Source organism: Agelaius tricolor, unplaced genomic scaffold (genome assembly GCF_023055355.1).
Source record: "Agelaius tricolor isolate 1412-34295 unplaced genomic scaffold, bAgeTri1.0.p SCAF_7, whole genome shotgun sequence".
Classification (NCBI taxonomy): Eukaryota; Metazoa; Chordata; class Aves; order Passeriformes; family Icteridae; genus Agelaius; species Agelaius tricolor.
Window position 1 is genome coordinate 28,418,671 of NW_027269267.1, and position 25,204 is coordinate 28,443,874.

General features: G+C 38.9%; 2 protein-coding genes across 5 annotated transcripts in view; one reads left to right on the forward strand and one right to left on the reverse strand.

Moving 5' to 3' along the window:
• Positions 1-24,778, forward strand: part of ST6GAL2 (ST6 beta-galactoside alpha-2,6-sialyltransferase 2) — a 173,565-nt gene extending 148,787 nt beyond the window's left edge. For all 4 annotated transcript variants that reach the window (XM_071430745.1, XM_071430746.1, XM_071430743.1 and 1 more), the window contains 4 exons: positions 3,879-3,976; positions 7,120-7,221; positions 8,322-8,496; positions 19,818-24,778. In XM_071430745.1, coding sequence (XP_071286846.1) covers positions 3,879-3,976; positions 7,120-7,221; positions 8,322-8,496; positions 19,818-20,086 — 644 coding nt within the window. In that variant the 3' untranslated portion in view covers positions 20,087-24,778. The remainder of the gene's footprint in view (positions 1-3,878; positions 3,977-7,119; positions 7,222-8,321; positions 8,497-19,817) is intronic.
• LOC139591742 (pinopsin-like) overlaps positions 17,887-25,204 on the reverse strand; it is a 76,407-nt gene continuing 69,089 nt past the window's right edge. Inside the window, exon 4 of the mRNA XM_071430747.1 lies at positions 17,887-18,164. Coding sequence (XP_071286848.1) covers positions 17,949-18,164 — 216 coding nt within the window. The 3' untranslated portion in view covers positions 17,887-17,948. The remainder of the gene's footprint in view (positions 18,165-25,204) is intronic.

Here is a 25,204-nt window from a genome sequence, read left to right on the forward strand (position 1 = left end):
AGATGTGCATGTTCATGTTTAAACTTCAAAAGGTTCATGTTTCTCAAGCACAGATTTGTAAAGTCTGATTGTTCTCTCTCACTAGAGTTACATGAATGTAAACTAATGGACTTCAGTGAGGCTGTTCCCTTTCAGAACAATATAACTGAGAGGAAAATCAGGCCTGCTGTCATAATCTAATTTAAAGAAAACAATGATGCTTTCTTATCATATTATAGCTTGTAGTAGGGAGCAGAACTGGTTACATCAGATCTGCCATATTCAACATTTGTGTGCAACATGTGTTTATTTCTTCAGCAGATTAGAGCTATGTTCAGGTTTTATTCTGCAAAGCTGTGTTATACTGGTCTTTATTTTGCAGTAGCTCACAACTGCTGTTGTGTGGTTGGCCGAGACATTTGTCTCCATGTCAGGAAGCAGTAAAGTGTCCTCTTCATCTCTTGCTAGTTTAGAGTTCACAGACATAAAGAATTCAGACCCTTGAGTAGCTTCATGCACTGAGATCAAGTTCCCTGGCCTCTCTTCTGAGACTGAATTTAAATGAGTTCAAGTGTGTTCACCCATTGTTTTCCCATTGCCACACTGAGTCAGTGAGGTTACAGGTGTGCTGGGATGTCAGTGTCACTCAGAATCCCCCACTCAGAATCCTCTCAAGGTGGGAGTTTTGTAGTAGCTATTCAGAAAAGGATGGTGGGACCATAAAGCTAGTCCAGGTCACTTCTATTTTTTCTTTTCAAATATTGCTACTACCTGTGTTAATGTCTCAGTAGTTCTTCATTTTAGTAGTACATGTGCAGTATGCTAAGAGTGTTGAAAGAAGGATGAAAGGTTTCAGAACTTGTTTCTGAAACAAGAAGAGTTATCTCCTTCAGCACTCCATAAAAAACCTTTTGATGTTCACTCATTAATCCTCCCATCTTCCAGGACTTCACATCCCAATACTTGCCTCATCACTCTGGATCATCTCTTTGACACAGATAGGTTTTCTTTAAATCTCTGGGATATGTTGGAGCTTCTAGGATTATCAAACTCCCGCAATAGGCTTCCAGCACAGCAGAAGTGCCCAGCTAGCCTGCAGCTAAAATCACACCAGGGTAACCCCTAATTCCATAGGAAGCCTCACTGATGTAAAAATCTTTGGGGTGAAAAAGCTTAGCAGTTCCTACCTTCTCCAGCATGTTATCTTTGACTGAAACAGAATCTTCTGTTACTGTTCCCCAGTACAACCAGTTTACACCAGTATGGATTAGTGCTGTACTGTAGAATCCGTAGCACATTGTGACATATTTACATAATCACATATACAGCATGTTTCAAGTCATATTTGCAGACTCAGGTGCAGCCCAGGCATGGACTTGGGTGCTTGCCATGGTACCTGGGGCCTGCTTGCTCCTGAGTGTACCCATTTTCTTAGGAAGCTTCTGGGCACAGAAGCTTATGTCATTTCCTACAGAAGAACTTTGGATTTAAATGGGAAATTGTCATCTGATGCCACCTAAAGGGAGGGAGGAAGATTGGGTTTGAAAAAGCCCACATAGAATTTTCAGATCTCATACATGTTGGGCAAGGAGATGTTGGGGCACCAGCAATCACAGAAGGTTTTTTATAAGACTCTCTCAGGGCAGATACCAGTGACTGGGGAGAGGATTTGGCCCAGACTGGGGGGAGGGAGGCAAGTGACTGCTTACAGCAATGGTAGACAAGGGAGAGCAATTTTAAGCTAAAAGAGAGGAGGCTTAGATTAAATGTTAGGAAGAAATTCTTTACAGTGAGGGTGGTGAAACCCTGGAACAGATTGTCCACAGAAATTGTGGGTGCCCTGTCCCTGGAAATGTTCAAGACCAGGTTGGATGGAGCTCTGAGCAATCTGGTCCAGTGGAAGTGTTCCTGCCTATGGCAGGGTGGTTGGAACTAGATGGTCTTAAAGGTCCCTCCCCACCCAAACCATTCTGTGATTCTATGGTTTATTCTCCCAAGAGAGAAAAAAAAATGCCTATGAAAGAAGTGAAGGACATTTCCCTTCATAGGCCTTTAGCTCCCTCTTCTGTGTTCCTATTAGAAACACAAGCAAAAATGTTAATTTGTGTTCTGCCTTTTGCCCTCCTCTCCCCCACCCCTCTGACTGTTTTAAATGACAGTAGGCACGGAAATACTGTGCAAGTATAGCAAACACTCCCATTGTGATCAGGCTATTAATTGAGAGAATAAATTATTTCTGGCATCACAGGAAGTAACAGGGACCTGTGATCAAACCCCAAACCTTTTTTGATCTTTAAAATGCTTATCTACAAACACATACTAAGATTAAAATCAGTTTATTTAAAACCAGCTATTTTTGGCAAAGAAGTTTTTCATCTGTATATGAAGAATCAGCATGAGTGTTGTTGGAAATGCATCACGCTGTCTCTCAATTAAGCTGCAAATCATACAATTCCCATTTCATAATCCAGTTCTCAGTCAACAGATTGTCTAAAAATTGTCAATCACGGGTCCAAATGTATGTTCTTAAATTCATTACAACAAGCTTGTGTTTTTCTTTTCCTTCTCCAAGTATGTGAAGTACCTGCAGATTCTGTTCATTTCCTTTGGTTCCTGCACAATCAAGATGCTTGGTAGATGAAGTCTAAGTGTTGAGGGTAGGGCTGTCCCTGCATGGGACACAGAAAAAACTTCCACTCCTTAGGTTCTGAAGAATTGGGTTTGGTGGGCACCTGGCAAAATCCCTCTTTTCAGACATGAAATATTAATGCTAACATGTATGTCTGGGATCAGACTGCTGGCTGTATGCCACCCCGTGTTTCCCTGTATGGAGTACAAGAAGTGCAGAGTAAAGGAGGGAAAAGATGAAAGATCCCAGTTTGATAGGAGCAAGCCAAGACTCCATTGAGGCATGTTGGTTATCTTTGGAGACTTTTGCCTCTTCCAGTTTTTGAGCTACAGAGAACACATTTTAAATGACTAGAGATGAGCAGCTATACAGACTACCTGTGGGTTAAGGCATTTCATATTCTCAGCTTCCATGGATATAAGGAATAAAAACGGACCAAATACCACCTACCAGCAGGGGCCATTGTTTCTAGACAGTGGATAAAATGTCTTGCTCTCCTTCACACCTTTTGGGCTTTGAGATCCCCTTAAAAGAAGCACTGGGAGGGTGATTATCTCTTATCCAATGGAGGCTTGCATGTGGTGTCTACCCTTGACCCCTACTTGACCTAGAGCTGCTTTCTCTTCTCCATGACTCCAAGGTCAACTGCTTGTGCAGTAACTTTGACAGTTCAGCTCTGTTAGATCTTTGCTACCAAGGGATCCTGAGGTTTCTTTGTGTGAGCAGATGTGTTGGCTGGCTTCCATACAGAGGCTCTTCAAGATTTGTACTGAGCTTGAGAGTAAGTACACAGTATGATTAATAGATTTGGGGTAGTCTGAGATTTTCAGGTATTATAAAATACTGTGAAGCACAATCTTGTAGTTAAGCATTGTTTTTCATTCAAATGTGCAATTAGATATCCTTGCAGTTTACATGCTTTTCCATGGAGTAATTCTCTGTAAATTTTGTGATAGAAGTAGTGAGCAATTGTGTGTACTGGGTGTGCTAATAGTCTTCCCATAGTAAGTCTATCCAATTAAGAGAAGTATTTTAGTATTGCATGCTAAATTAATAGATGAATCTGAACTTTTTTCCCAGTGGGCTTTTATATTAATAACATATGGCAGATGCAAGAGGATTTCTGTTTGTGCATAGCAGAACATTCATCATCCTTAGAATATCCAGATTAGGACAAATGTGTAAGCTTTGTATTAGTTTAGATAACTGGTTTTATCTTACTGTTCTGTATACTAAGAAAAAAGAGTTACCCCCTCATTTGTGCTTCTAGATTCTCATGATGCTGTTTTAAGATTTAATTCTGCTCCAACACGTGGCTATGAAAAAGATGTTGGCAATAAAACAACCATGCGGATCATCAATTCTCAGGTAAGATCTTCCTTTTCAGAGTTCAAGTCAATGTCCCTTCTGTACAATAGGACAGGAAGTTAATAACCTGTAGTTATAATAACCTAAAGTGTTGGGTAATATGGGAAGCAGGTAGTGATTAAACAGTTGTGATGCAGAGAAGGTGAAAGTTTTCCCTTACAGGGATGTTAGCACTGCTGTCAGTGTGGAGTGGCTCGATAGCCTCGTTTCAGAGAACCAGTTGTTAAGTTTCTCGTGTGAACTAATCTGTAAAGGCTCTGCAGGATGCCAGAGAGCTGTCAGTACAGAAGACCTTGACCTCCTGGAGAAGCCATTGCCTCCAGAATTTTCATGGAGCTCAGGCTGTGGTGATTCCAAAGCTGTTTTCTCATATTTTCCAGTTCCCCAATTATTTCCTTGCTGGAAGGCAAAATAAATGGGAATTGAGTTGTGTAACACTAGGCAAGTCATCATGGTTTAAAAATTTGGAAAGAACTAGTAAAAACTTTAGTGTGTACTGGGTATTACACATCAGGTGAGTTTGTTTATCTGAATGGAAACAAGAGAAAATGGGATTTTCTGTGTAAGGGTGTAAATAAATAATTGTGACTTGAGCTACAGTGACACCTTATGGTTGAGATTAGTTTTTCAAGTTCAAAAATGCTATTGCCTGAATTCCTGTCTTGGGCAAACCAAACCTCTTTGCTCTTTATGAAATGCAGACAAAAATCAGCAAGAGAATTTCTGTGAAATTTTATGACACACTGAAATGAGTGTACTTAGTCAACACCAGGAGTATGGTTGGCCATGTAGTATGCTCTGCACATATTGATTCTTGTTAAAGGATAGCAAAATTTTCAGTTACTGTAATTTTTTTGAGTTCATTTTTTCTTTTGCTTTGAGTGGCTGCCCATGCTAAGTCTGTTCTTGGTAGGTGTGTTTTTTATGTGAATAAGTTCATGTTCTTTGCCATCAAAAAGAGGACTGTTCACTGTTGTTCCCTTTACATTCATTTTGTAGGTATTTGTGAGTCTGCAGAACAGACTAGATCTTTGAAGTGATTTGGGTTAAATATGCCCCCTTTCTTTTGTTTGCAAGAAGAAAGAAGAAATATCTTATTCTGCCTTAAGTGCTGTAATCAGTGTATCAGGGAACATGGATTTTCGTGTATTTTATTTTACTTTTTTTGGCTTTGTTGTTTTTTTTCCTTTTCTTTGATGATTCTCCGTTTTACTGTTAGCCAGAATGTCCTGACATTGACCATGCCTGAACTCCTGAACTGGGCAAGGATAAAGGTTTAGAAACTCTTTATAGTTTGCTAGATTCAGTAGGCTTCTTGTAGAAGAGAGAAATGTTCTCAGGGAGTGATCTGAGCTTTTTAGCTCCCCAGCACATTCAGAGAGATTGTGGTTGAATTAGCTACTCCCCATGCAGGGCAGACTGGGGTCTCCTGGCTCCCAGAGCTGCTACAGTACATTCCCACTGGGATGGCAGTGGAAGGTCCCATGATCTGCTGCCCTGTGTAAGGCTTGCTCCCCATAAGACCTCTCAAGAAAACAGAGAGCAAAGCTCTGCCCAGGTGAGCTCACATGGCTTCCTCACAAGTGTTTGTATTCCCACCAGCTTTGTGCTTCTCCAAAGAGGTTAAAAGCCATCCATGGTGGTCTGTCCACCTGGTGAGAAATCAGCCTTTCCCTCTCTGAGACTGAAATCTGCACAGGCCACTTGATGGAAGTTGCTTTCCCTACCTGTGCTGTAGCTGGGTTACCTGTACAGGTTTACTGACCCTCCTCCCCTCCTCACTGTTGGAAACTCCTGCATTCACTTAATTACAGGCTGCTATGGCTCTTTCTCCCTTCATATTCTCCACTTTGAACGCCCAAAGGACATGAAGGAAGCCTGTGCAGTGGCAGCAATAACAGTATTAATAGATACTGTTATTGCAGCAAAAACTCATAGGTATGAATGCAGAATCACTGAAAGTGAAATTTGTGTGGACAGCACCTCCAGAGGACTCTTGCTTACTGAAAGGCAAGTAAGATCTCCTTTGTGTGGCAAGTGTGGAACCAAGCTTTTAAAATCTTGGCCTTTTGGTCAATTTGTTCAATTTTGTTCAATACTCAAAAAAGGTGTTTACATTCTGAGGTGAAAATTGTTCTGAGAAATTAAGTTGGGGATGCTGATAGCAGCATGACTAATTCTGTTCTTACTGTAGAGGGCTGATGGAAATCATTAAACTCAAAGTTTATGGTAGGAAGAATATTGCTATGGCAACAATATTATTTTTCTGAAGAAAAATATGCATAATTAAATATGGCTCATTGGATCCTAAAGGGAAATGAAAATTATTATGAATTTATTTGTCTGGAATGTTGATTATTTTAACAGCTGGAAGAAAATTCATGCTGTTTTGACCAATGCTGAACTGCTTGGCATTGGATGCACCAGGAATCAAAGAGTTCTATTTAGACATGGAGGGTTCTGGAAGGGGTGAGCCAGCAGGAGTGAAGAGTAGACTTCCACTGTGGTGGGATGTACTGGGAGATGCAGGAAGGAGTTATATGAGTGTAGTAGATTAGAGCAAAATAACAATTCCTTCAAAAATAGCCCTATAATATGTGTAACATGCCTGTTGTTGGAATTGTTTCTCTAGGTATTCCAATTTGTACAGTCATGGCCTAATTTGCATTTTTTTCATTGAAATGACACTGATTTTCTGTTAAAATGAGAAAACCTTGAAAAAGGTGGTTGGGGATGGGTGACAGAGAAAGACATTACCCTTGGGGGCTGTAGCCCTTCAAAGAAAGCTGCTCTGTGTCCAAGGGTATCTCACAGGTGATCTGAAATACTGTCTCATTTTCAAGTTCCAGAGTACACGGTAATGTTGATACACAGTAACACAGCATCCCAAGTGGTACCATCACATCCCTCACAGATGGAGAGTAATTCAGCATACTGCTACTTCAGACTGTCATGAGTGCTGTTTATGGCTAAGCTTTTTTTGTATATTTTTTTAACAAAACAAGATGCTTAAAATCAACCAGAACTGAAGCATAACAAACAGCAGTGTGGGTAGGACTGTTCACTTGAGAGAAGGATTTTGCCATTTTCCTGGATCCCACTTGCTTTTAATACTGTGGAATTCTTTGCATTTGTGTTTGCAGATTCTCACCAATCCCAACCATCACTTTGTCGACAGCTCCTTGTATAAAGATGTTATTTTAGTAGCCTGGGATCCTGCTCCCTACTCTGCAAATCTGAATGTGGTAAGATATCCGCTTAGACCTTTCTTCCCAATTACTTGAAAGTACTGGAGAAAATTAATTTACTACTTTAGTCTCCTGGTTCTCCCTTTTCACCATGAGCCTCAGGTTCTTTCTGTATCTGAGTGGAGAATGCTATGTCTATAGGAATTGGTCAAAATTGGTTTATTGGTCAAAAACTTTTTAGTAGCCAGCAATTATACTGGAAGAGACTGTTCTGAGATGCTAGGATAGACGAATGGTGGCATTTGTTTGATAACACATTGCTATTTTCACATAACAGTGAGTTCTCTCTGTGTTTGCCAAGGAGGGAACATTGCTAGATTTCAGAAGTAGGTTTTATCAGGAAAGGTGAAAAACTGCATCAATTTTTCCCCATCTTCCCCTCTGCCTTCCCAGACAAAATACAACATCCTAGTGAAAATCTCTCTGGGTGCCTTCCCCATTTCTCAGGCCTCCTCCCCACCAGCATTCCCTTTATGTCCACTGTCCCACAGCCATCTGTGCCCTGCCATCCACCCCCTCACTGAGAGCAGCAGATGTCCATCTGCTTGTCACTGGGGGAGTCTCTACTTTGGCTGTTGCTGCAGCTCCAGCAGACAAGTTGATCTGATGGCTTTTGGCACAGGGAGCTCGGAGCTGAGCAGGCTGCAGAGTAGCAAGTAAACCTTCATCTGCTGAACTCCCTTAGCAACAGATGCCAGGGGCTGCCTGCTCCCACGCAGGCTGCCATCGGCCTGCGTCACGGTGCTGCTGCCTCCGTCAGGGACGGCACGCTTTCAGAGGAACATTCACCCCCAGGCCCAGATATCATGCCAAAGCTCTTTGAACCTCTTCTTTAATGTGGATCTGTGAGGGAAAAATGGTCTTGGCTCATCCCACAGCACTCAATTACTTATTGGGAGTTTCTGCATGAAGAGGAGAAACAAAATAGCCCAGAGTGAGGAATGCCTTTCTAGCAGAAGCATCCACCAGTGCAGGCTGCTTTGCTACCTTTGCTTCTGTTCTGCAGAACCCAAATGACACCAGTTTATGGTATTGTACATGTAGTGTTCAAAACATGTTTCTTACTATTAAAAAACATGTGACTTTTTTCCTCCCAGTGGTATAAGAAGCCAGACTACAATCTGTTCACTCCCTACGTACAGCATCGCAGGAAGAATCCAACCCAGCCATTCTACATCCTCCATCCAAAGTTTATATGGCAGCTCTGGGACATCATTCAGGAGAACACTAAAGAGAAGATACAGCCCAACCCTCCTTCTTCAGGGTTTATTGGTAGGTGTACCAAAGATGGTCCCAGTAGACATGTTAGATTAAAAAAATAATTTCAAACGTATACATTGCATGAGGATCAAGTCCATAATTGTGTACTGTGTGCTCTATACAGAATCAGTGACTAAAAAAAACACACAGCATGAGAACTAGAAAATAGCTGAGTGAATTTGATGTTCTGCTTTCTTGCCCTTCACATCCATAGTATGTATACCATATCTATAAAACATGCATATATCTATGAGAAATTTGTATTATTCCATATTAATGTATATTTTGAGGACCTAGTCAATTCTGAAGTTCCTCATTGGGATCATAGAGCAGAGAATCCTCAGACAACAAATGAAAGCAGATGGCAGATCATGTAGACAGGATGAAATCAATGGCAGGCTGAGCTGTATTCCCTACATAGGCCAAGGGCTTCTAGTGCTCAGTCTGAGCACTTCTTCACTGGAAGCAATAGAATTTCACTGTATTTTTTTGGTCTTTCCTTAGTATTTCTGAGGGCACACTTTGGCACTCTGCCCACAGCAGGTCCTGAGTGTGGACAGGTCTAAAGGATGCAAGTAGACAGAGTGGCAAGGCTGAGTCAGGGTCATCCTGGCTTATGCTTCTAGACTCAGAGGGCAGTAGAGCTTCAAATACCATCTTCTGCTTTGGAAACTCCATCCTTTCCTCACTGACATTGTGATATTGATCTAGGTATTTGCTGCAGTCAGAAAATGGTTTGGTTTTTTTCTTTGTATTTGAATCTGAAAGCAAAGACACCTGAGATTGCATCTGATATGGGAAAACCAGTTTTGAACATTTATCTTGGGTTCTGTATGCAGTAGTGGCTTCCTAGGTCACCTTGGAGCACACCAAAGGCCTTAGAGAGGGTGCAGAAGCTCCCAGAGGGAGAATACAAAGGTTTCTGGGAGATGCTCATCTTTGCCTTGAGTGGGTTGTGCACACTTGGAACATGAGTGGAAGGTAAAGAAGGCCTGGTGTGTTGTTGGAGGGAGCCTTGGCTGTTGGTTACTTCTTGAAGTGAAGTTTTTTTGGAACCTGCTTGTAAAAATTCACAGGGAGAAGACAGTTCATGTGAAATGATCTCACCAGCTGCATTTTGCAAAAGTGTTTCTTGTAGCAATGAAGCTGTTGATAAAAATAGGTTAACAGCTGCTGATTGTAAGAATATTGAAGAGGTTCATTGTGCTGTCTATCTGTACTTCCACCATACATAAAAAACACTTTAAAAGCTTTCTTTGAAGAAATGGAAATAATTTCACTATGAGACTAGAGCAGCAATCTTCAATCCCAAATCTAAATGTTAGTTACAAAAAATATCCTTCAAGCAGAGAAAGCTTTGAAAATATAAACTATTAAACAAGCAAAATTTTAACAACAAAAGCTGTACAGATAAATATACTCTGTGTGCAGATGCAAATTTGCCTTCTTCTCTAGTGGGAATTTTATTTATATTGTTCTTTTCCAAGGAACAGTGCTTTTTGGTAGGCTGTTACTAACTTTAAAGAACCAAGGTATTAAGATGAACTTATTGGATGTCATATCCACCCCATTTCATAACCAGTTACTGTTCTGATAGATGTCTTTTACATATTTTATTAGGGACAGTCTTCCTGTTTTGATAACCTTATCGCATTAATGTCCATGTATTGCCCATGTAACATAATCTAAATACAGAGGTAGCACAGAAAGAGCAAATGCATATTGTCAGGGACAAAAAGGGTAAGATAAAGCACAAAAAAATACAATGCAGCTTGGCAGAAAGCCGGAAAGTCATGTTGGTCTTCAGTTCAGGTATCTTAATCACTCATGCAGCAAATAATCCTGTTGGAACTGAAGCTGGCAGACACAACTAGTGTACCTGTATGAAAGAGGAATGCTGAATATTGAGCTTCTACCTGATCTTACAAAATATACAAAATTATTTCCTATAGAATTAGTAGAAAGATTGAGTAAGTGATGGCCTTCATAAAATATGAGTGTCTTAATTTCAAGAAGAGAAAATAATTTATTAAATTACCACACTACTAAATGCCACTGTACTTAAAACAGCTATATGAAGGAAATAGACTGTTGTTAAATAGGGGGTATGAATTTTTACAGAGATATACATTCCTGAATCTGAGCAATTTCTAGCAAGGACTATGATGATTTTAATCATATAGAAAAGGTTACAAAAATGCTTCTGAGTCAAGTGAAGCACTTTTGTTCCAAGCTTTTTAGCTTCTATTAGGCCCAATTTACAAAATTGGACAAATGTATGAATTAAAACATGGAAACATCAGAATGTTTCTTTTCACAAATGTCAAGAATGTTTTAGCATGGTCTTACACTGTTTCTTCAGTAATTACAATTGTAATTATTCCTGCTGCTTAGCACTATATATAAGAAACTGAATCTTGCCAAAGGGAGGATGTTGGTGGAATGTGTCCTCAAGGTGTTCTTCTGCAGCAATGAGTCAGCATCCTTCCACAGTGACTTATGTCAGGGGAATCTTTTAACGTCGTTAATAAAGGTATTGCAGTACTTAAGTCACAATATTATTAAATCTCTCAGAAAGGGAGCCAGTGGGGAAGAGGTAGTCTCTCACGTGCTTTGATTTTAGAGGAATGAGAGAGAGAGAGAAGAGGTAGAACTTCTCCCCTGTTTTTTCACTCCATGGGAGCTAGGGAAAATAATGGTTTTTGCACTTCCTTTGGGTATGGGCTGCCCTGTATCTGCATAAATTCTGCCTGGACCCCCTGCCTCCCTCAAACCCTGCTAGGTCAGCTCTGCACCAGCTCAGTGTTGCTGAGGAGAGGCAGCAGCATTTGATAGCTGGTGGCTGGGTGAGGGAAGCACAGAGCATGTCCCTGCTGTGGAGGGGAAATGAGAGGATGGGAAGAGCAGGATTGGTTGGGGAGATGGTTTGTGGGTGAAGGTCCAACAGGGTAAACCAACCTTTTGATTTTAATCTGGGAGTCTCTTTTGGTTTGTTTCCTGAGACACCAGCATGGACTTTAGCTGGCTTACAACTTTGCCTTATGTCACATGTCATAGCTTGGCTAATGCCACTCCTCACAATAAACCATTTCTTTGTCTTCCTAGTCTAATCCTTATAAGAGCTTTGAGAAGTCATTCCTTCATATTTTTGCATTGCTTTTGCAGCTGCTGCCTTCACGCTTCTAAACAAATTTCTGCACAGTATTCTCATAATCTTGCATTAGCATTAGGCAATTGCCGTGGTGGCTTTTCACAGTTAAAGTTGTTGGTTCACATTTGGCTGAAAATTAGTTTGCTAAATGAGTATTGATATGTTTACATCTCATCTTGGACTTGGATCTATGCCATTTTTCTCAGAAGATAGATAAGCTTCCAACCATCAAACCTCAAACTTGGATTCCACTGGCAAATCCTAAATTAACACTGTTACTAGGGAAGGATTTGCCCTACCTTTTGGCAAAAGAAGCAAGTCACCTCTCACTTCCTGTAAATAAGTCTTTCATTGTGAAATGGGAACTCAGTCTTCCTCCCTTCTTTCTGTACATATCAAAGCTCAGTTTTTAATTGAATCTGATAGTATATAAAGTGTCAGTCTCTACTGTTACCATTCTGCTGTAAGAACTGACTGTTCCTGTACCCTCTTTGGTAGCCAATGTAAACAGCTTTTTCTGACCTTAAATTTTTTGTCATCTGAAGACCAGGAGTAAAACTGCAGTTTCCAAAGAGCAGCATTCTGTGCTCATTGGATGGGACGGTACATCAGCATTTGGAAATTCTGAGAGCTTTTTAATAATGTCGAGATCATATAAAGGCTTTTCTGTGCAGATTTTGCTCCTGTCCACTGTTTACTTAGTGGATTTTCTATAAATTCCTACTTACCATAGTCCATCAGTACACTTTCATGATTTACCTCTTCAGAGGTGACTTTAATTGAAATTCACATTTATGTACTGTTAGAGAGCAGTGACTTTTATCTTTTTAAAAGCTAGCTGAAAGCTGTAACTGCAGTATTTTGGTTTGTTTTCAATCAAAACATGACCTGTGTAGATTCTTACATTTTAGGTTGTCTCTGTAGGTGGTAGTTTTGATATGTGCTAGAAATTTTAGCATAACATACAGTCCACTGAACACAAAATAACTAAGCCCAGATAACTTTATTGTTGGGAGAAGGGAAATGTTGTTTGAGGCTTTACAGTTGACATTCCAGTTTTAACAGTTGTGCATCAGTAATAGTCAATAACATTATTTTAATCTTCATTTGCATGCAAGACAATAGTACAAGCAAGGCTATCATTGCACTGCAACATTAGCAGGTTGTTGTATGTCTAAGAACTTAAATTTAAAACAGCTCTGGAGAGCATGTTGCATAGCAGTATACAGCTGATCTCCAGCTCTGCTTAGGAAAAAAATGCACTTTCATGGACTGAAAGAAACAAATGGACGTATTAAGAGTTGCCTTTGTTGCTGTAATTCAGTTGCTTTAACAGCAGTTGGTGCAGGAACAGAATAGTGCTCACTCTTGCCAGCTCAGTGTTCAAGTATTAGCCCACAAATAATTAATACCTCCAATACACAAGCCTCAATTTATTCTTACTCTAATAAAAAGCACACTGAAATTTGACTATCTCCCACTTCTCAAAATGGAGACATAAAAGAGCAAACTCTCCTCTCAAATCACATTTAAAAATTTATTATTCTAGTGTATCACCCAAAATTAAACAATACATTTAGAATTAGATTATATTACTGGTCAGTATTTTCCAGTCTATGCTCATATTACAGAATGTATTATTGTGATTAATGTAGAGCTTTTTGCATTCACCAAGTTATAAACATGTAATTTTCAAGGTCTATTATGTAATGCTAGTATCTATACATCAAAGATGACAAGTACTGCACAAATTATTAAGCTTAGGCACAGGGCCATTTGGTGACAATGCTTTGATAAATAATTTGTTTTTCTTGTGGTTTATATTTTTCACATAGTTCATGAACTAAACAGAGGTGAGAGAACCCTTTTAAAGAAACAAAGTGTTTTAAAAAGCCAGAGCTATTTTTACTGCATGTACCAAAGAATAACTGAGGCACATTTGGCCCAGTTTCAAGGAGTTTCCTGTGGTATCTGCAATCCAGTCAAGAGACACTATAGTAGTAGACTATCATATAGAAGATTATACCTTCTAAATGCTTTATGCTTATTTGTAATGCTTTCAAATACACCAACTTACTAGTATATACAGCCAAATTATTTTCTGTAACTGAATTTGCAATGTGTGTGAAATGATACATTATGGGAATGAATCAGATTATGTATATTTAAATGTTTTCAACATCTCTTTCATTATGTTATACTGATTCTGTGTTCATGATGAATGTTTGAGTTACACTTGTAATTCTAGATGCTTTCATACAGCATCTGTTGATTGAGATATATTAAACTATATTTTATTTATTTGTAAACTAGAAAACATTCTTTTTTAAATTAGAGTGCTAACCACAATGCTTAATTGTACCATACAATATTCACGTTGGAAAATCAAAACCTTTGGAATTATTCAAATTGCCAAGAACAAATAAAAAAAAACATTTTCTCCTTATGATTAGAATCCATAGAACATGTTCATTTGTAAAAACCACCCATGCAAGGAATTTAATCTTCATATAATTCTGGTTTAAATATCCTCAGTGCAGATTGTAAAAGCTACGTTTATTTGTGCCATTTGGACTGAGTTTAAACTATACCAAACACTTCCTAACACTAAGGGTATCTTCCAAATAGGAAAAAATAAAATTACTACACTACAGTTGATCTTAACCAAAATGCCAAGAAGGAGATAACACACTTTTTTAAGAATTTTGAAATACTAATATATAATATTTCAAAATCCGTAATACCGGTTTAGCATCTACAGTTGCACTGTTGTAGCAAAGTTGCATTTGACTGTTTCTCTGACAACCACATCATTTCTTTGGAATAATAAATTTTATAGTATTTCTAAAAGAGTATTCTATGCTCACAATTTTTTTTTTTCCTTTCTTTTTTTAAAATGTTCAGTTGGGTGTTCATGAACATTGCCATTCAATTATAAAACATTCACAAAGCACACCTTTGAATGTTCTACCACAAAACAGGCAGAATTATTTTGCATTTTTCCATTTTTACAATTGTAATCCAAATGGGACTTTGAAAAATCAAGCAAGGGTATTAGAATTAGATTAGAGTGGCCTATGCAGAATTATCTTCAGTTGTGATTTTGAATGTCTGGTAGCACCAGTTATGTTTGCCAAAACTAAAATCAGGCTGGATACCCTGACCTTTTCATTAATGTGAAACATGGCTTGGATATTTAAGATCTAAAAAGCTTTTTTATATTTAGATGCTATAGACAGCCTATAGGCTTTCCCTTTCAGGTTTTGCGTTTTCTCAAGTTGTGCATGTCTACTAGCCTTCCCTAAATACTTTTTAATTCTCTGTTTTTACTCCTATTCCCATACCTTAGTATTTATGAGTGGTGGAAAAAAAAAACCCCACATCTCCCATCAGCTTAATCCTTGCACATAAATTTGCTGTATCGGTATGGTCCATGTCTGGGTCAGTCAGAGAGAAGGATTTATGCTTCCTGACTTCAGCTGGTTCCAGTGCAGGTCTGCATTTGTGTTAGTCACCCTCAGAATTATTAGAGCAAAAAATAGGTACCTCTTAAATATTACTGTGATATTGAGGACAACATAATTGTCCTCAACATGTGAAATTTTCATCCCATACTGGGAGTGCAGCTATCCATACTGCTGCTCAGGCTTCTCCTACAGCCAACAGAAAAAAACCAGGAGCTTCTGGGGAATGGCTTGTATGATCCATTAGACATGCACTGCTTCCTAAAAGTGCCCACTTTCTTGTGCTGACAGCAAGGGAGCCTGTGATACTGCACCAGGGGCACATTTGATCATGCCTTGTTTTTATTTCTTCTCATTGTGCTTCTGGAAAAGAAGCACAAAAGATTATATTATTTTTCATTATGCTCTACTTACACAGGAGAGTAGAGGAGAAGGTTCTTGATAGCCAAGTACCAGACTCTTATTTTTGGTTTCAAGTCAGTGGAGAGAAACAACACTAAAAGGACAGTTCTCTATAAGTGAACAATTCAACACATCCTAAAGGAGATATCTGAAATAAGTCAGATGAGTTTTGCCCTGTCTCCTGCATTGTCTGTAAAGAATGCTTTAAACCAGCAAGGTCAGAGATGGGCATGCACAACTCAGTAAGACTAATTCTGTCCAGACTCTGTATTGTGTTGGGACAATGACTGTCCCATCCTGTTTATTAATAGCTCCTTAGGTCACATGTAAGACAGTCTGTGCTGTTTTATATATATAATAATTGTGCATTGACCTGAAAATTGTTTTAAGGACTGTTAGCAAAGACAAATATTGAAGTGTATCATATGGCAATTCTTCACCTTACAGGCTATCAAACAATGAGGTTTTCATTCATACTGATAATCCTGGAGGAGTGTTGAGATATGGAACAAAGTCAATGCAGATGATGTTGAATTGGGCAGTGATGTGAAAAGTACACAGACAAAAGAAATAAGTGTAAAGACATACTCAGAGGACAGTGCAGGGACAGGACATAAACAAGGCACACTTTGGCACTACAGGTGTGGGAGAAAATGCCAAGAAATTCAGCCACAAAAGAGAAACTTAGAAAGCAGTAATACCGACAGAAATGTGTAAAGATAACAATTGGGAAGCAACTTTGGACTTCTCAGAATAGAGAGGCAAGCAAAATGAATTAATGAAACCAAGATTAAGTCTGAAAGCAGTTAGGGGCATTCCTCTTCTTTAGCTTTGAGACTGCAACCAAAACAATAAAGTTCAAACACAATGTAAAAAATATTTTGGGGGTCGTGTAACTGGCACAAAGCCAGTTTATTTAAAAAATGATTTAAAAAATGACTTAAAAAATGTATATCCCTGAAGCTAAATGGAGGAGAGAAGGGAAGGTAGATGAAAATATAGACAGCTTGGCACACTTATATCTGCTGGATAAAGATGCCAGTAGCCCCCTGCAATGTTAAAACTAAGCAAAAGGAGGAACGGAGTTAAAGAGTGGTATGAAAAAGTATGGGATGGAATGTGAGACCTGTAGTCCAGGGAGCTTTGTTGGCAGTGCTGTTTTAGGGACTTAGGAAAAACAACCTAGACACATGGCATTAGAAAAAACATGGAATAAAACCTGAATATATCTTAGTATATGGGCTGATGTAAATGTCTTAGTGGTCTATATTGCTGCTATTCTTTTAAAGATGCTTAATTAACATTTTTTGTAAACTGAGTTTGCAGTAATGGCTCTACAACACTAGGGCTGTCCCCTGTGGAGGGGTTTCGCATACTCCAAGGCATGAGACAGAAATGAAACCACTTCTTCTCTTATTTTACAGACAACTGTATTTGTACAAAAAAGATGGCTTCCTTTCCAAAGAGAACCTTTTTTTTAAATTCTTCCTTCTCCATCCCCTTGTTTTCTTGTTTTTTGTTTTTGTTTTTTTTTTTTTTTGAATGCAGTGCAGAACAGCAGTAGCAGATCATTTCAAGGGGGAATCTGGGGGCTCTGCCATCTAAGTAGAGGGCCCTACCTCCTCAGGTTCATGTGTTATCCTGCATCTCACCCACAGATGGTTTGGATGGAAGTCCTGGTTGTACCACACTGTTGGTCCCATGGGCTGGAGGTCTGTAGTGTTAGAGGTGCTAAAGGTAGAACAGCCTGGCACTGACCATTGTTTTTGCCCAGACTAGGGTTTGAACATTTGACATGTACACAGGGCCTGGAGGAAGTGCCAGGAGTGCTCCTGATTCCACCAGGACAGATAAGCCTCTAGCACAGGGACACTTCTGTGTGTGGTAATCTCTACTAGTTGTTCTAGCTCGTCTTTCAGACTTCAACACAAGAATGTGCTATAACTTAGTGGTTTCCACTCAAAAATAGTCTGCCAAGTCAATGTCTTTCCTCCTGCAAAACATCACTGTCCAGCATGAGCAAAAATGTAAGTAGAAGCTATGGTTATTTATGAACAACCTAGACTGAGATCCCAAGACATGGTCTGGATGGAACCAGGCAGGAAAAATAAGGAGCTAAATTAGATAGCCCAGCGTGCCTTTTTGGTTGATTCTGGAGCACACTGAACCACTGATGACTAGAAGGTAAAACTCTACCACTTCTTAGTCCTCCATTAACTAATTTACAGGAAAGTCAATGATACTGCTTAAAATTTTGTCGTGGTTGAACCGTATCTGGAGCTAAGTGGCTAATTTTCTGTTATTAAGGAGTCACAATTTTTGTTCTTGACAGTTTTTCAATCACACAAATGGCAACTTCCTTTATGTAGAGCTAGCTTGGTAATGTGGCAGTGAAATAATAAAACAGACTTTGGTTAAGGCTGTATTTCCCATCAGAGCCAGTTTTTCTAAGATGTTGGTGGTATAGCTTTTGAAGTTGTCTCTGGGCACAGGACAGAAGTCATTTTACTGTCTGTTTCTGGATGTGGTTCATTATTGCACATGTTTCCACCGTCCGCCCGCTGATCCAGCTGGATAACGGTTACCTTGGAATGGTAGGTGGGCTCTCCATCAGTGGAGGAAGGAGGTTGGCAGTGGAAAAGCTGGCGAAAGCATTTGTAAAACTAAAACAACAAAAAACCAAACAATTCTAGATATAGCTGCTTGGCAGGTCACAGTTCAGAGCATCTCTATAACATCTTCAACGCAAAGAAACTTGGTTTATTAAGATTGTACTTTTTTTTCAAATAGGGATTAAATATTTTTTCACCATGAATATGTGTTTCTTGCTGCTTAAGACTAAAGTACACTCAAATTTGAGAACTTCAGAATCGATATGCTTAGTTTTTCTTACACTGTAGATTCTGTAGAGTGTAAAGCTGTAGAACAATTATAAAATATTTTCAGAACCTTTAATTTATGCTAAAATATTTAATCACAGAAGTAATTGGTTTTCAGTTACTTCACACATCAGGCAGGGAAAAGTCATTTTGATAATCTAATGATACACAGCGGGGAGAACATAGGGTTCTTTTCATTAGGAAACATTGAAATCCCTCCATTCCCAAACTGTAAAGTGAACTTCAGAAAATGGCTTTGCTTAATTAAGAAACAAAATTAATTTTTTATGTTTATTCATTTCACTTCTGAGATCTACCCAAAACACCTTTGATGATGCCAAAGCTGTTGTGCAGGAAAAAGCCCCAAACAACAGTTACATTAATTCTCATCTGTAAGTGCCAAGTGAGCAGAGTTACACACCTACCTCCCCTGAGAGCTGACAATCCTATTCCACAGATAGGGATACCAGTAATGCTACAAGTGCCTCAATACATTTTCTACACAAATTTATTTTCTAAGTGAAAAAAAAATAAATAATGGCATCCAAAACTTACTTCATGTCACTTTCCTTTTGCATGGCTTTATGAAACAGAAAAATCTTCCAGGAGCTGTGACTGATGTGAAAGTATTGTAGTTTAGGCAATGTTGTTGATCATTATCTGGTACTAGTCCATCTGAAAATGTGCAGCTGCAACAGCAATATTTCTCTTGTTTCAAGGGTATAAAGACCACAATTGAATGGTGCTGATGATAGTGTGCCATTGGCATGTGGCAGGAAAAATGGGTTGGCATTTTGTGGATTTCTCCTTGCTGAGCAAGGAAGTGGTGAGGGGCTTTTCCTTATGACAGCACTGCTTTAAGTAGGAATTCATCTCTGGTGTCTCTCCATGAGACTTGTCTGAAGCTGTAGGCTTCTGTGCCACCACTTCACGGGTGATGTTTCTTTATATGCCCTTCTGCATGTGTTGCTGCTTAGAGAGAAGCAAGTGGATGGGAAAAGTGGAATTGGTTCAATTTCAGACTAAGAAAGACCAACATTGCAATAAGGTGGAGATCTTTCAAGGATTCTTGTGAGGAATGTTTTGTGGACAGTCTATACAGTAAATCAGGGGAGGTGGGAAAGAGCAGTCTTCTCACTCGGGAGGCTGATGGTGATATGCAAGTTCTTTACAGGCTTTTCCACTCTTTCTTTATGACTGTTACCCTACCCTGTTGACTCTACAGGGATCACAATCTTTATGTATCAGGGACAAGTGAAGCTACTCAAATAAAAGGAACGATTGCTTCACTTAGTGATTTTACAGAATGCTTAAGATGTGTGACAGCAAAGAAAAGAAGGAAAGAAGGAACGAAAAAATAGATTGGATGACTGCAGGGAAATTTCTGCGAGAAAAGTGAAAGCTGGTGTTCACTTTTGTTTTCACTTCTTGTTGCAGGTATCCTCATCATGATGTCCATGTGTAATGAAGTGCACGTGTACGAGTACATCCCTTCAGTGCGACAGACTGACCTGTGCCACTACCATGAACTCTACTACGATGCAGCTTGCACCTTAGGGGCCTACCATCCACTGCTCTATGAGAAGCTCCTGGTGCAGAGGATGAACAAAGGTTTGCAGGATGATCTGTATCGGAAGGGGAAAGTCATTTTGCCAGGGTTCAAAGCTGTCAAGTGCCCCAAACGAAATCATTTCCCACACTTGTAGAAGTAAGTCTTTCAGAAACAATGTGCAATAAAGGTACTACTGTCGTACTATAAACAAGAAGAGAATACTTGAAAAAATGTATCTTAGACCAATCTAGTCTTGAGTCTATAAATTGTAATTAAGTAGCAGGCATGAGAAATACTTCTTTTCTGAGCCTGAGTATTTATTACTGCTTTGCAAATAGTTACAGAAAAAAAGCAAAAGCTTAGTTCATGAAGGTGCAAAGGACATACTTAGGCAGAAATATAATGTATCATTGTTGGTGTGACTGTCAGAATTTGTCGGTGGTCTCATGCCACATATGCTAGACTGTAAGTTTTTTTAAATGAATTTATTTAACTGTCAAACCTGGCATTGTGAAACAGCCTCCGTTGTTCATGTATGTACAGAGTGGCCAGTTGAATAATGCAGCATTTCATGTGACTCCATGGGATTTTCACACTGTCCCAGAATGAAGTAATTGCTACTCCAAGCTGTGCAGTCGTTCACTAGCGCAGACTTTAATGCCTGTTCCTACACAGGCTCAATTCCAGGCTTCCAGCTGAACAGGGGTTTAGGGTTGCCCTGAAGTGTTTGCAGTCAGAGATGGCTGTACGCAGCTAAACCAGTTAAACTACTGGATGTGGTTTTGGATGCCACTCTCCCATGCTCACACTGACTGAAGAGGGAAGAGAGAAACCATTTCTTTAGAGAAAAAAGAATATATTTGTAACCCAATTAGGAAGAAAAACTCTCCCTGAAAGGACTATCAGGAAGGTGTGAGATGGAAATGGTGCCTTCCACCAGTCTGCACAGATACAAAAGATGCAAAGAAAGCCAAGGGAGGCTGTGCAGCATTCACCCATTACACTGAAAAGCAAGCATAGAGGGGCTCACCACTTGTCAACAAAGATAGCATTCAGGAATACAGACAGTATTTTTAGGTGTTTCATTGGTATCTGAATCAAAGTCACTTGTTCACAAGTTCTTGCTGTTCAGAAAGGAGAAGTTTTCTGACAAAAGAAGATATCAGCATTTTTTACTTAATGCTTGAAAGACTATAACCCAGAAAAGCTGTAATGCCTGCAAAAAAACCTGACAACAGATTGCATATGGAGATGGTTTGATATTTTCATTCATAACACACAAGGACAATATTCCTTAAGACAATTCTAAAAGTTGATGGTCTGCAGTGGATTTCTCTCTTTTTTGGTATGGTTTGGTTTTTTTCCCACCTGACTGTACATTTTCTTTTAGAGTAAGTTCAGCAGGAATATGTGTACACAAAAGCACAGGTATATCCTACTCATGTCCTTCCAGTAAAAAAAGCAGACAGCTGAAAGGGGCATTGAAAAGAATAGCTGACTGGTTGTGGTGGAAAGTGTTTTTTGTGTTTTGATTTAAGCAAAAAGCCTTTTGCCAGAAAGGCAAAGAAAAGTAAACAACATTAATGACTATTTCACCTTCAACTGTAATGTAAGGATAATCATAAAATCCTTTTTCTCTTGCTCAGCTCTTTGGGAAGCAGTATTGAAAGGATCTTTTGGAAGGATTATTTTCCTTCCTCAAAATGAAGAATAAATTTCTTACATAGGACTTAATCTTCTTTTTGGGCTTTATGATGATCTTAAGATTCTTCTTGTTGACAGAAATCATGTAGATGATCTAATAACTGTACTTCTGTGTTGTATGGAAAGTTATGTCCATAAGGCATTTTGGTACATATCAAAATTAATAAGTTTTACTCATACTGGGCTTGGACTCTGGATGTATTACATACCAATTTCTTTTTAATGTTATGTGTGGTGGCAACTTTTATTCTTGAAGTTAATAACATTCTTATTTAAATGCATGGATGATAGCCTACACAGAACTAATCTATTTTTCCATATGTTTCATACCCTGTTTGCAAGCATAAGCAGTCTCAACAGTGCAATTAAATATGTCTCTCTCTGCTGTACCCTGGGTTAGCTATGACATAACTGTAAAGGAAGAGAATTCAGCTTTCTAAGACTAGTGAAGATGCTACTTTTCAATATGCAGGAACTTGTAGAGTTCCAAAAAGAAAAAAAAAATCACTTTGACTGGCCTGCAACCACTAACTTTTAATTTCGATTTTCACAAAGAAGAAAATACTAACTGCATTGCTCAACCACTCACAGCAGGATTATGTAGTATTATTTATTCTCTCCATAATTTTTCAGAATAATCAACATAACTGTTGCTTACACAGAACAAGGCAAATTACAATGTTTCATGTAACAAGTGCTAAGCGTACCTACTCAGTACATCATTTATATATATACCAATGCAGAACCAGGTCCGAGATGTTATATAATGAACTGTATGTTTTTGAATTTACTGGACTGCACACTCAAGCCCTTGCAGCCAAAATTTTTTCTTTGCCATATCCTTTTTATGGCAGTCAGTCCTCCTTCCATAAGTGCAAATGCAGTTGTTGTAGCACCATCACCGCAGAAGATGCTGCAGAGCTGTGCTGCAAACGTTTGCTCACAGAGGAGGAAGACTAACCTGTGATGCCACCTTTAAAAAATGAGCCTGGAATGGCTTTCTAACACTGGTATCCACTGTGATGTTTTACTGGTCTGCCTGCTCAAACACACTGTGGTTGTTTAAAGAGCATTTTCTCTCCTACCTTGTCTTGTCCTCCTTCAGATTCTGGCACAAGTGCGAGTGTGTTTGATCTGCTAATTGAGGGCTCCCCTCCACTTGCTGCAAGGGGGGAAGGGGCAGAAATAAAGGGTAAACATAGAGGACCTGCAAAGGTGCTCCTCTCACCTCTTCTTACTCTCTGTGGCACTGGCATTCTGGCTTTCATAAGAGCCCTCAGAGTGTTTTTGAATTCATGGGCATTTCCCCGTCCCTTGTGAGGGCTGAGAAATGTTCGCAAAGAACTGCATTCAGTAAATTTAAAACAGTCAACGTTTAACAACACTGAACCACAGCTCTTCTAAAAATAATGGGTGAGAGTGCTGGGTTTAGATGCATGTTAAATGCAGCAATGTGAAAGGAAGTGTATTTTTTCACCAAGATCATGGGACTTTTTGGGGAAAAGATACAGGCATGGCTTCATAGCTCTCCCATGTGGCTGTCCCACACTAAGAGAGTGGGACAGCACCTAGACAAAAGAGGTTTGCACAAACCTGGTGCATCTCAAGGTGCATCATCAGCCAAGCAATTGCCTCTGCTGTTGGGTCCCTTTGCACTTGTAGGCTTTAAATTTATGGAATTTTACTGACAAGTAGGAACAAGTTGCCTTCAAACACTATCGAGCCTCATTTCTGTGCCCTGGTGCTGTGGACAACAGTTAAAGTTAACTGGAACAAACCAGAAACACAGAAGCAGTTTAAGGAAATGCACTGAGTTTATGCTGAATTTAATTATGCTCTTCTTTCCCCACTGTGAATTCTATAACTTTTCTGACTTGCGGTGCTCTATTATTTTATGCATTCAGTTTTGGATGGTTAAATCAAGGTATTCTTTTGTTTAATCAAGAAAAAATTATGAAATATTTTGCCTCATTTTGAGCCAAAATCTTTTTACTAGAAAAAAAAAATCATTATTTTGTTCCATTCCTCTACAGTTTTAAAGGTTACCTCAGCATAAACTCATAGCTCAGTCCATCCTTGGATGAAACTACTACATCTTTTTTTACCTTGTTGTGCAATTTTATGCTGTAGAAACTCTGGTAAATTCAGTGAAATCACCATGATGTACCTTTGGAGAGAGAGAGGGGTGATAGAAACACTCTAATATATTCTGTACAAATTTAATTTAAGCATTTCTTGTCTTTGGTAAAGACATTTTCTTTCGTGAAGACATCCGAATTCTGAACTTGTTGCTGTAAATCTCGTGCCAAAGTCAGAAAAACCAAAAGAGTTGTTTTTTTTTTAAATGAAGACAAGTGTCTACACTCACTGGTTGCACAGACTGAGCACGGTCATTTTAGAGACTGATTGAATGGAACAGGAGTTCAAAACACATGTGGAGCAATCCCTAGTGGGGTTTTTCATTTCTTTTTACTTCAGAAGTTTTTAAGGATGGAAAATGCCATTTGGACAGTGACACAGATGTACTATGAAAGGAGTATTAAATGCATTGACTGCAACAATAAATGGTTACTATTTTCCCCTTCATCCTTTCTAAAGTTGATGCATATTTAAATGAAATCCTGCTTTGAAGTAGGCAATTCAGAAGCCTGCTGTTAAAATGATTTGAATCTTTCCCAGCATCTGTCCTCTCACACACAAGGAGGATACCTGATTTAACTGTTTGAAATTAAAGTAGCCCATGTCAGGGGTACGTGAATCACTTAATGAATTTTGACATTGCAGATGTCTTCTCTCTGGCTTAGCAATCAGATTCAGAATTTTGTTCTTGAAATAAGAGTTGTGTGTAAAAGCCTTACTTTTTTCCATATCATCTCATCACTCTTAAAATATGTAGTCATTGAACTATTCAAATATAGACTGTGTACTTTTTTAATAGCTTTGAGAATTATTTTGTATGATGATTTTTTTAAATGAATGTGTACTCTAATAACAAACCTTAAGATTTTACAGGAGTCACATTTTTAAGCAGTGTTTGTATACATTTTAACACTTTTTATATTTTCTATTATGATTTTGTATATTTTTATGTATACACAGTGTACAGATTTTTTCCTGTAAATAAAACATTTGTTTTCATTTGTTTAGGAGTGCTGGTCTTTTCATATTGCCTTAAATGAATGACACTGAAATACAGGTGGAACAAAACAGGGAAGGTGCCTGTCAGTTCTGCCCACAATTTCAATGAGATCTCAAATGGAAATGGACAGCTAATCTGACAAGGAGATATCACAGTAAACTACAGAAAAGAGGCAAATATTGTAAAGCCAGTTTTATTCTAAAGTGAACATGTGTACCCGAGCAGATGTGCTAGGATTCCCTGGGACAATGTATTCACCATACTGCTCAGTCAATTTCTGAGCAGTAAATTTGTGGTGATTGTCAAGCAAGGAGGTAATGGATTGTCAGGTATGGAGATGGAGATTGTGCTCTGATGACTTGGTGATGTACTTGAAATCCTGATAGACTTCAGCTAAATGGCTGTGCTACCCATTCAGGGAATCCAGTG